This window comes from Carettochelys insculpta, chromosome 3, assembly GCF_033958435.1.
Source record: "Carettochelys insculpta isolate YL-2023 chromosome 3, ASM3395843v1, whole genome shotgun sequence".
NCBI lineage: Eukaryota > Metazoa > Chordata > Testudines > Carettochelyidae > Carettochelys > Carettochelys insculpta.
Window position 1 is genome coordinate 82,202,673 of NC_134139.1, and position 14,798 is coordinate 82,217,470.

At 46.8% G+C, this 14,798-nt stretch overlaps 1 protein-coding gene across 13 annotated transcripts in view; it reads right to left on the minus strand.

Moving 5' to 3' along the window:
* The window catches only part of AFDN (afadin, adherens junction formation factor), a 196,913-nt gene that overhangs the window by 113,810 nt on the left and 68,305 nt on the right, over positions 1-14,798 (minus strand). For 8 of the 13 annotated variants that reach the window (XM_074990242.1, XM_074990244.1, XM_074990240.1 and 5 more), the window contains exons 3-5: positions 5,151-5,266; positions 2,476-2,639; positions 885-1,045 (exon numbers count right to left, since the gene is read on the minus strand). In XM_074990242.1, coding sequence (XP_074846343.1) covers positions 885-1,045; positions 2,476-2,639; positions 5,151-5,266 — 441 coding nt within the window. The remainder of the gene's footprint in view (positions 1-884; positions 1,046-2,475; positions 2,640-5,150; positions 5,267-14,798) is intronic. The other 5 variants (XM_074990248.1, XM_074990249.1, XM_074990247.1 and 2 more) reach the window with 1 other exon arrangement.

Sequence of the window (14,798 nt, forward strand, 5' to 3'; positions counted from 1 at the left end):
AATGAAGTGTTGTGATGCATATGCAGCACTTCATTAGAGTCAAAGAGTCAAACTTGGAAGTGCCAGCATGCTGTGTAGGTGTGGGCACTTCGAAGTGCCTTTATGCCTCAAAAATTTTGGAGAATAAAGGCACTTTGACGTGCCCATAGCTACACGGGATGCCGGCACTTTTGAGGTCTGACACTTCGAAGTTGCCGCAGGGGAGAAGTTGCCTAATGAAGTGCTGCATAAGCATCGCAGCACTTCATTAGTAATCTCCCATCACCCTGATTACCATGCCCCTTCTTCAAAAGGTGGCAAGTGTAGACATAGCCTATGAGTATTTAAATTTCATTCGTCTGAGAAAGATTGTGCTTATAAAAACCCCATATACAGCTTCTTCCATATTTCTCCAAAAAAGGAATCTTTCCCCTCCTTTTAAAGAATGTGTCTTGGGATTAGAATCCTTCCCAGAATCATTTTCTGGAATGTAAATTACATGAATGCGAAACCATCCATTCAAGCAACAGACTTTAATATCTTTGACAGCTAAAGCCAGTTAACACACAGCAAAGTTGTGATAAACAGGGACAAGAAGGAGTATAAATTATCTTTGTTTACCTGAATCCCCTAACACTGCCACACATTAATACACTGAAAACCAGGAATTTCACAGGGCTAATTTTTACTTGATAGTTTGACCAACCAAAATAAACAATCAATCAGTTACCAGATACAGAAACTGACTTTAGTAGGAGAAAATTAAAAAGAGGAAAGTTAGATTTCATTGGACTAATTTACCAAAAAACATCCAAGAATTGTTAGTCAAGGAAAAAGGGTCTAAGCTTCTTTTAAATAGTATGTCATCAAATTTACTGATACAGGAAGCAAATATGAATTATTACCCGAGTCTGGCCGGCCATCAGAGCTGCGGAATTCCTGCATTCTCTTCTCTAGCTTTTGTTGTCGACGTCTTTTCATGACTACCTCAGGATTGGATATTGTGCGAGTAAAGCTTGTCTCTGGCATATCTTTGTATACCTCTGCTGCAAGACGAGAATTCTCACTGTCAATTAATGTAAAGAAAAAGAAAAGGGGAAACATACTGTTGAATATCTTGAAACATCTAAACACATCCTAATTGCCACAAAACAAAAAAGCAGTAAAGGAGCACTTTAAAGACTAACAAAATAATTTATTAGGTGAGCTTTCGTGGGACAGACCCACTTCTTCCGACCATCGTCATACCAGAACAGACTCACTATTTAAGGCACAGACAACCAAAAATAGTAATCAAGGTTGACATATCAGAGAGTAGAGGGGCGGGGGAGTCAAGAATTAGATTAAGCCAAGTATGCAAAAGAGCCCCTACAATGACCCAGAAACTTCACATCCCAGTTCAAGCCACTTGTTAATGTGTCGAATTTGACTATAAGAGTTCAGCAGCCTCCCTTTCAAGACTGTTGTGAAAATTACTCTTCAGGAAAACGCAGACTTAAGTTATTAACAGAATGACCTAATTACCACATGAACTGTTAAACAATCAGCTCTGTACCATGACTGAGTACACCATTATATAAGGACACTTTTCACTTGCCATAAAACTCCGACAATATTATTCACATGCCGCACTCTCATACAATAGCTAGGAACCAAGAATCTTATATATTAGTACTAGTTACCTTACAAAAGGCAGGAGAATCAAGGTAATCTTTTCTCGAAAAATGTTAAAATTATAAAATGCTAGTCATATTTTCACTTGTGTAAGTTTACTCTGGCCTGAAACTGTTGTAGACCACCTGATAGTGACTAGAGTTGGCATGCTGTTTGCTACACAACATTCATTTTATTTCATTCAACTTGAACAACGAAATCAAATTCAAGCTAAATTACATTAGGGAAGGCTACCAAGGTTATTTTGAAAGTGAAAACAAAAAACCATGCAGAGAAAACGGTGGACAAAATGAGATAGAATTGTAGGCTGGTGAGGTAAGCAACCTAGAGAATAGTGACCAGCCAAGGCTCTAAGAGCTAAGGAGATGAGCCAATGAAATCCACTGCAAGCACCTCTATTTCCTAATGGAAGCACATACAGAGGGGAGACAATTCTAAGCTGGGTCACCTGAAAAAGATTCCAAGGGGCAGGCTATCTGGTGGGCAAAACGCAAAAAACTCATCTTGGAAACAAATTATTTAAAAAAAAAAAAAATCTGAAAAATATTTTCACCTAGGAGCAGGAACTGTGTATTTTCACATAGGAAGAGACAGGAGTGAAAAATATCTCAACCACCACCAGTTTTGTTGTGAAATTTATAAGTTGTTGCACACTTCAGGAGTTGCTACTATAAAATTCAGTCTTCTTGTGTCAGCCAATGCTATTTATTTTAAATTATTCCTTCTACACCTCCAATATTAAGTGGTTACTTATGATTTAATACTATGAGCTACAATAATACAACTGATTGATGTCAATTGACTCATAAAAATTAAACTTACATGTCATCTCCATGAAAAGGTCTATCATCTTTCTCTGACGCTTGTCGCAATGCCTCTTTCTCACGCCTCTTCTTTTCTTTTTTTTCTTTCTTTGATAGAGTTCGTTTGAAGTTCTGGATCACGCCCTCTTTTTCTTGTTTTTCAGGGCCATTGCTCTGAGCCTTCTGAAATGAACCAAGTTAAACTGCTTTTGTCACTTGGTCTACTCCAAAGCCTCTAATAATCTCTTAATTACCATAGTAAACTAGATTTAGTAAAAGTTTGGAAAGCAGAAGCCAACACTTAGGAATGTCATGCAGGAAAAACAACAAACTCTCCATTATGGGTGGGAAGTGATGAGGTGGGACTCATTAGCAATTAAGTATTCAATTTCTAAATTATAAAAGTCCAAAAACATTCTTCAAATGATGTATAAAATGGTAGATGCAGCACCTCACTACCAATGTGCCAACTAATTCACAGTACTTGTTGGCATCTTAATTTTACTCTCTTCTTTTATACCTTAGTGGATGCATACTTTGATTTTCTTTTTCCTTGTAAAATATACCCTCCTGTCTTTTTACTTAAGGATCTGATGGTGGTGGGCACAGCCGCAGAGCAGCCAAGAAAGAGGACCTGTACATTCCTGTCATTTATGAAGAGATTCAGGTGGATGCTGGTAGTGTGAGAATGGAGTGGTCATAGCCAGTTTTTAATCCACCAGCAGCCAGCATTCCCCTACTTCTCCCAAGAGTCTCCCACCTTCCGGCAGCCTCACCACTCAACTCTTCCCCATCTCTACCAGCGCCTTCTGCCCACCAGGAGTTCTGCCACTTAAGCTGTTTTGTGGCATACAGGAGACATTAGCAAGCTGGCTCATGCTTTGGGGAGGGGGCAAAACTGGGTTGGAAAGGCAGGGCCAAGGGGATGCAGGGTTGAGCACTCCCAGGAATCAGAGGAAGCTTGCGGTCATAGCTGAAAGTGCTGTCTCTGGTGTTTACTTCTGGTGGCTGGAGCGTAAAACCCCAAGAATAATAAGGTGAAGCTTGAGTCCATGCGAGAACAGAGACTCATCTGTCTTTTCATTAAAAAGGCTAGACTCAAAGTGGGGGAGGAAGTGGCTTGGGTAATATTTTGGACTTCAGACTCTGACTTCAAGGACAGAAAGGACCACCACTATAATTTCATCTGACCTATTGTATCTTGCAGGCCACATAACCGCCACCACCAACTACTGTAACAGCCTCTGCTGCACTACTGGTTTAAACATTAAGTAACAGAGAATTCACAATTTACACTAATTTAAACCTGCAAGGGACCTGTGGCCCCATGTGACAAAGGAAGGTGAAAAGCCCCCATGAGGAAATTTTTCCCAACCCCAAATATGGCAATCAGACCCCGAGCACATGGGCAAGCTCCACCAGACAGATACCTGTCAAAGAATTCTCTGTAATAATTTAGATCCTTCCCTCTTTAGCGGCCTGTCTCTAGCTGTTGGGGATTTTTACTACTGGGAGTTCATTGATGAGCCACATGCCACTGTAGGTGGTCCCATCATACCACTCCTCCATAAACCTGTCAAGTCCAATCTTGAAGCCAAACAGGATTTTTGCCTCCACTGTTCCCTTTGGAAGGCTATTCCAGAACTTCGCTCTTCTGATGGTTAGAAACCTACATCTAATTTCAACTGTGAACTCGCTGATAGCCATTTCTTCTTGTGCCCACACTGGCACTGAAATAACTCCTCTCTCCTAAAAGCATTTACCACACTGATATACTTGCTAAGAGCAATCATCTCAGTTTGTCCTGCTGTCTGCTCTCCCTGGCTCTGCAGAAATGGGCAAGGGAAGACGAAGAGAAAAAGACTGGGAGCTAACTACTGAGGAAGTCTCAGGCTAAACAGCGCATCACCTCTTTAAGAAAGGGACTCACCCTTCAGTGTGGAGAGCTCAGCAAGATTCTTCCTTAGCTGGGCTCTGTCCCCCACCTCGGGTCTGAGGAAATGGGGTTCAGAGAGAGCAATAACATGAGTGCTTGTGAGTGTGAGAGCATGCACATAAGAGTTGGCTGCTGGGGAAGCCTCAAACAATGCACCACCTCTTCACTAATGGCAGGCACACTCAGTTCAGATTGTAGCAGCTCATACAGCTTGATGGGCTCCTGAGCCAATCTGAGTTCCTCCCACCTCCTCTTCCCTGTTCCATGAAGCTGAAGTACAGGTGCAAGGGGAAACCTTGACATCAGCACTCCCCTATCCCTGCTCTGCAAAGCTAACACAGAGGTCCCTCCCAAGAACAACTCTAAGACAGAGCAAGAAGCCAGTGGATTAGTAGGTAAAGCTTAAGTTGTTGTTTTGGCCTTTAAAGTCCTAAGTAAGTTTGAGAGAGTGAGTAAGTCTCTTGCTGTGCCATACTTCCACAGCTGGGATCAGCAAAAATGCTCAACTGAAACCGCAAATAGTGTAAACCAGAAGGAGGTGCTTGCAAGGGATTCTCAGAGATCTTCACAGCTTTAGAATTCATTCTTTATGTACTGTTAGTGGGTTAATGTAAATTGTGCTGAAGCAATTATGCTACTTTGAACTTATGTCATAGGCACCTTAGACTATATGAATAGGCATACTTTTTACAAATCTAAATAGTCTCAAAATCGCAAAAGTGCTTTTCTAAGAGTTAAAACCTTGCATATTATCTTACCTTTGGAGGAAGAGTATCATTCTCATTCTTGAGAACAAACCGTCCCTCTCGGTCATCTTTGTTCCAATTTAATTGTACAACAAGAGGCTTCTCATCTACATCTAATCTTCTTTCTTCTTCAAAAATATGAAAGAAAATTGATAACTAATGGTTAGTCAGCATCCCAAGATTCAACATTTATTAATATGTTACTTTGACTTACACGGAGCTGACAAATAGAGCAAATTGATTTTCTCTTTAGAGAAAGGCTTGCTGTGCAATACAGATCTGGTGATGCTTTTCTGCAACGATGGAGGAACACCACAAACCACTGGGCTTCTCAGTGAATGGAGCTATGCCTTTTTCCAGTAACTAGTTTTTATCCCTCTAGCTGCACAACTTGAAGATCCATTAAATTTCCAGATTCATTGTATTACAAGGACCTTGTGAACATTTGTGGACCTTGTACAGCAGAGATGGGCCGTTTCTAAACAGGCCAATTTCTTCTTAAGTGGCATGGTAATACACAGCCCAAAATATGCTCATGAGGCATGGATACAAATTTCCTGTGCCTCATTAGCATAACGTCACGTGATTTGGAGTCCAAAAGAACGGTCTTCTGGACCCAAATCACATGACCATATGCTAATCGGGGCACAGGGAATTTGCATCCACGCCTCATTAGCATATTTCGGGCCGTGTATTACCATGCCACTTTCGAAGAAAGTGGCCTGTGTAGAAACGGCCATGGTGAAATTTGGGAAGTATAAACTTTCCATGCCTAACTCTAGGTGAATCACAAAGCAGTAGCTACAGTTAAGAATGTCTAAATCACTACCATTTTAAAAATCCTTTGATCTTTTGGCTTTTAATTTCTAATTTTTTCAACCATCCACCTTTCAATCTGAAATTCACCCACTCTGGTACTTGAACAAGCACGTATGTTTGTGAAGGTAAAAACAAAAACAACAAATATTAAGCCTTTTTAGCTTATGAAACAAGTGAAAAACCTTACTATGTGCACATGTAAGGGAGCAGAGTTTGAATTACATGTAAAAGCTTAACTCCTTACTACTTTACTTCAGTGGCTTTTCTTAGTACTTTAAATGTTCTTTTTAACCCAGTTTTCGGGTGCAATTTTAGTGTGCGTCTTACAAGCAAAAAAATAAAACACAGAAATTCTATTACATGGGCCTATGGGCCAGACAGCAAGAGGAAGATGTGTATCATAGTACCTATGGCCCCGTAAGGCAAGACCTATGCGTAGTTATGCCTCACAGTGTCCGCATACTTTCTGGAATATGGCAGGATTTCTCCCCATCAGATCTTTACACATCTGTACTGTGATTCAACCATGTCATTTGACTTTCTTCTACATATTGACTAGTGTCTGTGACAAAGTGAAAATTAAGAGCAAATCTGGTATGCAGGTCTGCTCCCTGTCGGAGGAGAATCGTCTCAAAGAATTTGTTCAAACTGCTGCAGATCAACAAGTGGGCTAGAGAGACTGCAACCTCTAATGACTCTCAAACCATCTCTCCACAGGGGAAAGCTCTGGCTAAGGCACTTGTGAATTCAGAATGAATCTTCCTGGAAAACAAAGGAGAGACATGTCCAGCAAAGAAAAATATTGCAGGCTCTGGAAGAAGCACATAGCTTCACATAGAACAAAGGCGGAAAAGTGTGACGCACATTTGTATGGACTATTACGATAATTTCTACCTCTCTCTGCCAACTTTAAAGACTAACAAAGATGCGTGCCAGTTGACTAACTGTTTTGAAATGCTACTGGAGACATCACTGCAAATAATGGCTGACATGCATTGGGCTGAAGAGAATTCAAATCTGAAGCAGGAGTCTATCACAGATTACTGGGAAGCACTCACAATGCCAATCAGAAGTGTGGGGGCCCACTAGCTCCATCTAAGATGAAATGAAGCTGTATGGTCCACCCTTTAGAAAAGCTGAGACCCTCTTTGGTGTCCAGCACTTCAATGGGGTTGCTCCAAAACACTGCTTAAAAAATGGAGCATAGCACAGATACTGTAAATCATGACAATACCAAAAAACACCACACACTTTTGGAGATGTTTAGTTGAAAACAATGTGCTCACAAACTACTTTTAAATTTAACTCCATCAAATAAAAATATCTGCAGTGGACCACCAAAAGGCACATCTCTAACGCAAATTTCCAGTTTCAACTTCAAACCATAGGGGGTGATTTGAAATGTTTAAAAAAAATTGGAGTTTTACTCTTTACAGGCTCGATCAAATTTGGATCGATTTTACTCCAGTCTGAAAAACCTGGAGGGTTTCATCCTGGAATTGAATAGTTATAAAACTTAAGAGTTGAAACATTTAAGTTACATTAAAGAATCACAGTCAACTTTAAATCTCCTCATTTTGAAAAAATGCTTCAGGTACTGCTGCTAACTTGAATCTCTCTTCTAGGCTCCTAAATGGCTTTACAACAGGGTGGAAAAACTAAAAACCCACAATTTTATGTAAGGCCTACAATGTCTTAGAACATATAAATAAAAAATGAAGAATCCATGAGCTGCTATCAAAAACTGAGTTAAAAGTTGCTTTACTATAGAAAGACAAAATGGCAGGGGAGAGTAAAGGCGCACAAAACTTCTGAGGTCAAATTTATAAATACAGCACCATAGGTTATGTACTGTATTAAGGGTTTGACCACATGGGGGACCCAAGGGCTGTGCAAAAGACTGGCAAAGTCATCACAGGCCTTGAGACCCGGCCTCTGAATCCAAGAGACACCATCACATAGCATCATCAGGCTCATCAACAGAGCTCACCCGGCTGATCTCATACTCCTACGTTACAGTTACGCCCAATCGGAACTCTGATTGGCTTGATTTTAAATTACTGGTATTTATGGCTTTGCCCATCTTAGAAACTCACTTCCAAGCTTGTAGAAAAAGAGTAATCTAACAGTGACTACCAACCATTGCTTCTGCATGGTTTGGAGCATTTCAAGTGCACAGCCTTGCTCTGTCTCCTTGCATATTTACACCACAGATACAAACAAAAATCCACTAATTTCCCAACTGCCTTCTGCTTGCTTTTATTTATTCCATAAATAAAATACTGAAGTTCCATTACAAGAGCAGAACTCTTAGACTGTCCTCTTATTTTAAGGGTATGGCTGTGGGGTTTGTAACAAGGGAAAAAGACTGGAATGTGCAACCAGAAGGGAGAAATGCTGGTGTCAAGGCAGGACACTGTTAGAAAAAGGTACAATGTGCTTCAAACCTGGGTCTTGGAAGAAAAAAAAATTCTTCAGCTGTCGGTTGTAATAAGGATGCTATTTGGGAATCTTAAAGAAATTCCTATATATCTGTGCAAGAACGGAACATGTGCCAAATGTAAACATGTTCTATGAGCTGCCTCTCACCTTACAGTAAAGAAAGGTTACTCACCGTAGTAACGGTGGTTCTTCGAAATGTGTCCCCGTGGGTGCTCCACATTAGGTGTCGGGCTCGCCCGGCGCCGCAGATTGGATCTTCCAAGCAGTTTCTGCCGGACCGCGCATGCGCCGGTGCGCGACACTCCCCCGCGCGCTCCCGGCCACGTGCGCGATCCGGTCCCCGCCAGTTCCTTGACCAACCGCCTCGGATGCTCCTGCAAAACACTAAACAGAGATCCGGAGCGGGGAGGATGGGCGGGTAGTGGAGCACCCACGGGGACACATCTCGAAGAACCACCGTTACTACGGTGAGTAACCTTTCTTTCTTCTTCAAGTGTCCTCGTGGGTGCTCCACATTAGGTGACTACCCAGCAGTAACCCAAGATAGGAGGTGGGTAATCGGATTATGTGCAGCTTGTCCCCGAGAGGACCGCTGTCGAGAGACGGGTATCCTCTTGGAATACCCTGTGAAGGGCATAATGTTTGGCGAAGGTGTCACAGGATGACCAGGTCGCCACTCTGCAAATGTCTTTTAGCGCAACGCCCTTGAAAAAGGGCTGTTGATGCTGCCACCGCCCTAGTGGAATGAGCCATGGGCATGGCCAGGAAAGAAGTCTTTTTGAATTTGTAGCACATTTTTATGCAAGATACGATGTGCTTCGAGATTCTCTGCGAAGAGAGACATTCTCCTTTTGATTTGGGAGCGATAGAGACTAGGAGTCTATCTGTTCTCTGGAAGGACTTGGTCCTGTCTATATAGAAAGCTAGCGCCTCCTCACGTCCAGGAGGTGTAGGCGCGCCTCTTTGTTAGAGTTATGAGGCTTTGGATAAAACGAGGGTAAACAATAGGTTCGTTAGTATGAAACTCAGAAAGAAACTTTAGGAACAAAGGCTGGATGCAGCCGTACGGTTACCGCCTCCTTGGAAAAAACAGCGCAGGGTGGCGTTGCCATAACTGCCGCAAGCTCGCTCACCCTGCCAGCTGACGTGATTGCGAGAAGAAAGATCGTCTTTATCATAAGGAGGCAGAGGGAAACCGTGGCCAAAGGCTCAAACGGTGGTCCCCTTTTCACATTAAGCACCAGGTCCAAGTTCCACGAAAGTGGAAGCAGTTTCCGAGGGGGGTATAGGTTTACCAGCCCTTTAAGGAACCTGGTAACCATGGGATGGGTGAACACCATGTGCCCTGTCTCTCCGTGTCTGAATGCCAAAAAGGCGGCAAGGTGGACCTTAAACGAGGATAGCGAGAGTCCTCCTCTCTTGAGGTCCAGTAAATACTCTAATATCACAGCCATAGGCACCGAAAAGGGGGGCTAGCTGTTTGGTAGAACACCATGCCGTAAAGCGAGTCCATTTCTGCTTGTAGGTCTTCCTGGTGGAAGTCCTCCTGCTACTTTCTAGGACTTGCTGCACTTCCTCCGTACATGTGCTCTCTAGGGAGCTAAGCCATGGATTAACCACGTTTGTAGTCGCAGGCCTTGGGGGTGCGGATGCACTATGGACCCCTGGGCTTGCGTGAGCAGATCCGGCGCCACCGGAAGGGGCATCGGTGGCCGGTCCGAAATGCGCAGGAGTAGGGGGAACCATTGCTGTCGATCCCACGTTGGGACTATCGGGATCATTCAGGCTCCTTCCCTCCTGGCTTTCTGCAACACTTTGTGGATGAGCGCTGTGGGAGGGAAAGCGTAAAGCAGGGGGCCCCTCCATGAGATCGCGAAGGCGTCCCTCAGGGACCCCCGTCCCAGTCCTGCCCTGGAGCAGAATCGTGGGCACTTCTTGTTGTGCTGAGTAGCAAACAGGTCTATCTGGGGAAAAACCCCATGCATGAAAAATCGGTTGCAGCAGATCGGGACGGATCTGCCACTCGTGCGTGAGTGCGAAACGCGTGCTCAGCTGGTCTGCCTTCACATTGTGAGTGCCTGGGAAGTACGAGGCTTTCAAGGTTATATTGTTGGCGATGCAGCAGTTTCACGACTGGACTGCTTCCGCACATAAGGCACGGGACCGAGCTCCTGCTTGCCGATTTATATAAAACATGGTGGAGGTATTGTCTATACTGATCCCGACTACTTTGCCTTTTATATGGTCTCGAAAGTGTCTGCAGGCATTGAACACTGCTCGGAGCTCCAGTATATTTGTGTGCAGTGACTGCTCCGTGGAGGACCACAGCCCTTGCGTCACCTCTTCGCCCATGTGCACTCCCCACCCTATGAGGGAGGCATCTGTAGTAAGAAAAACCAATGTGTGGTTGGTGGAAGGGTACCCCTGTTAGCAGGTTCTCGGGGTTTACCCACCATTGCAGGGATTCGCGCACCTCTGTTGTGGGCGACGCCACCCTGTGAACAGTGTGTGCTGCCGGGTTGTATACGCTCGCCAGCCAGTTCTGCATGCTGCGCATGTGTAACCTGGCGTTCTGTTCTACGAACGTCGCTGCTGCCATGTGGCCCAGCAGCTGTAAGCACGTCAGAACCAGCACCGTAGGGCTGAAGGTGAAGACTTGCACGAGGGAGCCGACGGCCCGAAAGTGAGTCTCTGGTAGATACGCCCTCGCTGTAATAGAATTTATGCGTGTCTCTACGAACTCTATGTCCTGCGTGGGGTCTATCTTTGATTTTGTCAGATTGATAACCAGGCCGAGCGAAGAGAACGTGCCTGCTGTGACGCATATTATGCGTAGTACCTCCTCCTTCGAGGCCCCTTTGAGTAGGCAGTCATCCGGATACTGGAATATAAATACCCCCTGTCTGTGCAGGTAGGCTGACATCACTGCCAAGGGCTTGGTGAAGACTCTGGGGGCTGAGGAGAGGCCAAACGGTAGGACCTTGTATTGAAAATGTTCTTTGCCTACCATGAAAAACCAGAGAAATCGTAGGTGAGCCGGATGGATAGTTATGTGAAAATACGCGTCTTATAAGTCGAGGGCTGCGAACCAATCTCCATCGTCTAGTGCCGTAAGGATGGAGGCGATTGTGATCATCCGAAAGCGTTGCTTGCGCAGGTACCGGTTGAGGCCTCGAAAATCTAAGATGGACCTCCCGCCTCCTGTCTTTTTCCCCGTGAGGAAATACCTCGAGTAGAACCCTCTCCCTTGCAGTTGCTCCGGCACTCTTTCCACTGCCCCTATGAGCATGAGATGGTCTACCTCCTGCTTGAGCCTCGCTACGTGGGAGGCCTCCTGGAGGTGGGGCCTGGGTGGAGGTCATGGCGGTGGGAGCGACTGGAAGGGGATGGCGTACCCCGTGGCCATGATCTCCAGCACCCATTTGTCTGTGATGATCCTTTGCCACTGGTTATAGAATGGTCGGAGGCGATGGTGGAATAACCGCTTCGGATGACCTTGCGATGGTAGTGATGGCGCAGCCCTGGATCTGTGTGTCAAACTTGTGGCCTTTGGCCCTGCCCCAAGGACGCACGGCTGTGTTGGGAACGATGCCTGGGAGTTCTGTACTGCTGGTGCTGTTGATGTCGCCCTTGCTCGTAACCCCTGTGGTACTGGGGACGCTGTTGCTGAGTCCGCAACATCCAGGGCGATCTGAACTCCCGTCCTCGAGGCCGCGTAGCCTTCTTGCATGATGGCCTTGAGCACTGGTTTCTTGCCCTCTGGAAGCGAGTCCATGAGGGAGGTTAACCTAATGTGGTTATCGAAATTATGGTTCGCTAGATGCGCTGCGTAATTTGCCATTCGCAACAGTAGAGTGGAGGAGGAGTAGACCTTTCTGCCCAACAGCTCTAGCTTTTTGGCATGTTTGTCTGTTCCCCCACATTGCGACGACTCCACCACCAAGGAATTTGGTTGTGGGTGGCTGAACAGGAACTCCGTGCCCTTTGTCGGCACGAAGTTTTTTTTTTTTTTTTTTTTTCCTCCACTCTCTTGTGGACAGGCGGAATAGTCGCAGGAGTCTGCCATATCATAGTGGCAGACTCCAAGATTGCGTCATCAAGCGGTATTGCTATTTTGGAGGAGGCCGGAGGTCTCAGATTTTTGAGGAGCTTATGGTGTTTCTCTTGCACCTTAGCTGTCTGGATGCCTTGCGTGAAGGCCACCCTCGTAAAACAGCTCTTGGAACTGTTTGAGATCATCCGGAGGATGGACGTGCCCCGGGGCCGTAGCCTCATCCGGGGAGGAGAGCGAGGAACCGCTGGGGTACGTCTCTCTGGACCCTTCCGGTTCCTGCTGGTGATGGTACACCCTCTCACTAGAGGTTTGCGAGGGAAAATCTCGGGGTTCCATAACCAGTCCCCCCTGAGATGCTTGAGTCTCTGTCCCCGGTCGCAATTGCCCTCGGGGGTACGAGATCGTTTGTGGGGATCTTTCCCTAGTAGATAGCCGATGGTGTCTATGCCCCGCGTGGTAGGGGCGACCATGGCAGTATAGGCACTGTTCTTGGGAAGGTGCATACCCTCTGCGTCTGGGGGAGGGCTGGAGAGAGCGATTTTGCATAATAGTCCAGCGGTTCAAACCCCAGGAAGGGTGAAGGTGGTCCCAGCCAGGGTGAGGCTGGTTGCAAAAAAATGGAGAAGGGGGCTCCGGGTAGGCTAGGGGGGACCCCTGCCTTCTGGTTGGAGTCTGCAACATAAGCGGAGGGCTGTGAGAAAGCAACTCCACAGCCCTATCCGGAGAGGGGCTGCAATGCCTCCTCTTGTGTGCAGCCTTCCCCCTCCCTTGAGGAGGTAACTCCGCCCCCTGACGTACAGGGGATCCCGGCCCCGTCCGCACCGAGCTCGGCACGCTGGAGGGCGGTGCCGCAGGTGCGGTGTCCTCCGGTGCCTGCAGGCTGCGTGCCTGCGCGCTCTGCACCGCCGGTTCCCTGGGGGTCGGTGCCGCTGCCTGCGGTGCCGCCGGTACCGGCGCTTGTTTAGCCGCCGCCCTGCCTGCGGTGCCGGGCGGCTGGCTGATTATCGGAGGCTGAGCCGCTTCCACCTGGCTCTCCGTGCCGCCGCCGATCAGCTGTTGCTGCGGCTGGGGGCTGCTCACTCCTCCTGTCCCGCTCGCTATTGTTGCCGGCAGGGATCGGGCTGGGGAGACTTTCCTCCGTTTTTGCGCTGATGGGGTGAGGGAGGCAGCTTTCCTTTTATGGGCCCCGGAGGGTCCCTCCTGCTGCTGCCACTCCGGCACGTCTGGCTGGAGGGCCTTATGAAAAGCAGTTTTAAGCCGCGGCCCTGCCTGCGGTGCCGGGCAGCTGGCTGATTATCGGAGGCTGAGCCGCTTCCACATGGCTCTCCGTGCCTCCGCCGATCAGCTGTTGCTGCGGCTGGGGGCTGCTCGCTCCTCCCGTCCCGCTCGCTGTTGCTGCCGGCAGGGATCGGTTTGGGGAGACTTTCCTCCGTTTTTGCGCTGATGGGGTGAGGGAGGCAGCTTTCCTTTTATGGGCCCCGGAGGGTCCCTCCTGCTGCGGCCGCTCCGGCACGTCTGGCTGGAGGGCCTTATCCAAAGCACCATTTTAAGCCGCATCTCCCTGTCTCTCCTTAATCGCCTCTGGGCAGGACTCACATTTTTTTAAATCCTGAAGAGGACATTGTTGGTGAGTCTTTCAGTTGTTAAGCGGGTACTTAGCACCTTCCCTGTGCTGTTTTCCCCATCCGATGGCCTGCCTCAGCAGGAGGGCTGACGGCCCGATGCTCCTGGCCTCCGGCGCTTGTTACTGGGACTGGATTGAAGCTGTCCCGCTTGTAGTTTGTTTGTTGTTTTGGTTTTTTTGTTTTTTTTTTTTTTTTGAAAAATAACAACCGGCTAACTTGCAGTAGCCTAGTACTTGAAAAACTTTAAAGAAAAAACAGTTAAAGTCATTGAATACGCTACTTGGCCTTAGCCTAGTTCGGATTCCGTCTGCAGCCGACGGCGGTTAAGAGGAACTGGCGGGGACCGGATCGCGCACGTGGCCGGGAGCGCGCGGGGGAGTGTCGCGCACCGGCGCATGCGCGGTCCGGCAGAAACTGCTTGGAAGATCCGATCTGCGGCGCCGGGCGAGCCCAACACCTAATGTGGAGCACCCACGAGGACACTCGAAGAAGAATTTAAATTTTCATTTACTTGTGTATGCAATGTTGTGGCTGTGAGAGTCCCAGGATATTAGAAAGACAAAGTGGGTGAACGCAACAAGTTCTCCCTTTCCACCTTGTTCAGAACAAACATTTTATTGATATAGTTCGATCATTATGGTCTCAAGGAAAGCAAACATTGCTGGAAGGTTACTGGGTACAGCATGTAAGAAGGAAACTGAAAAGCGGGCAAAAAACATT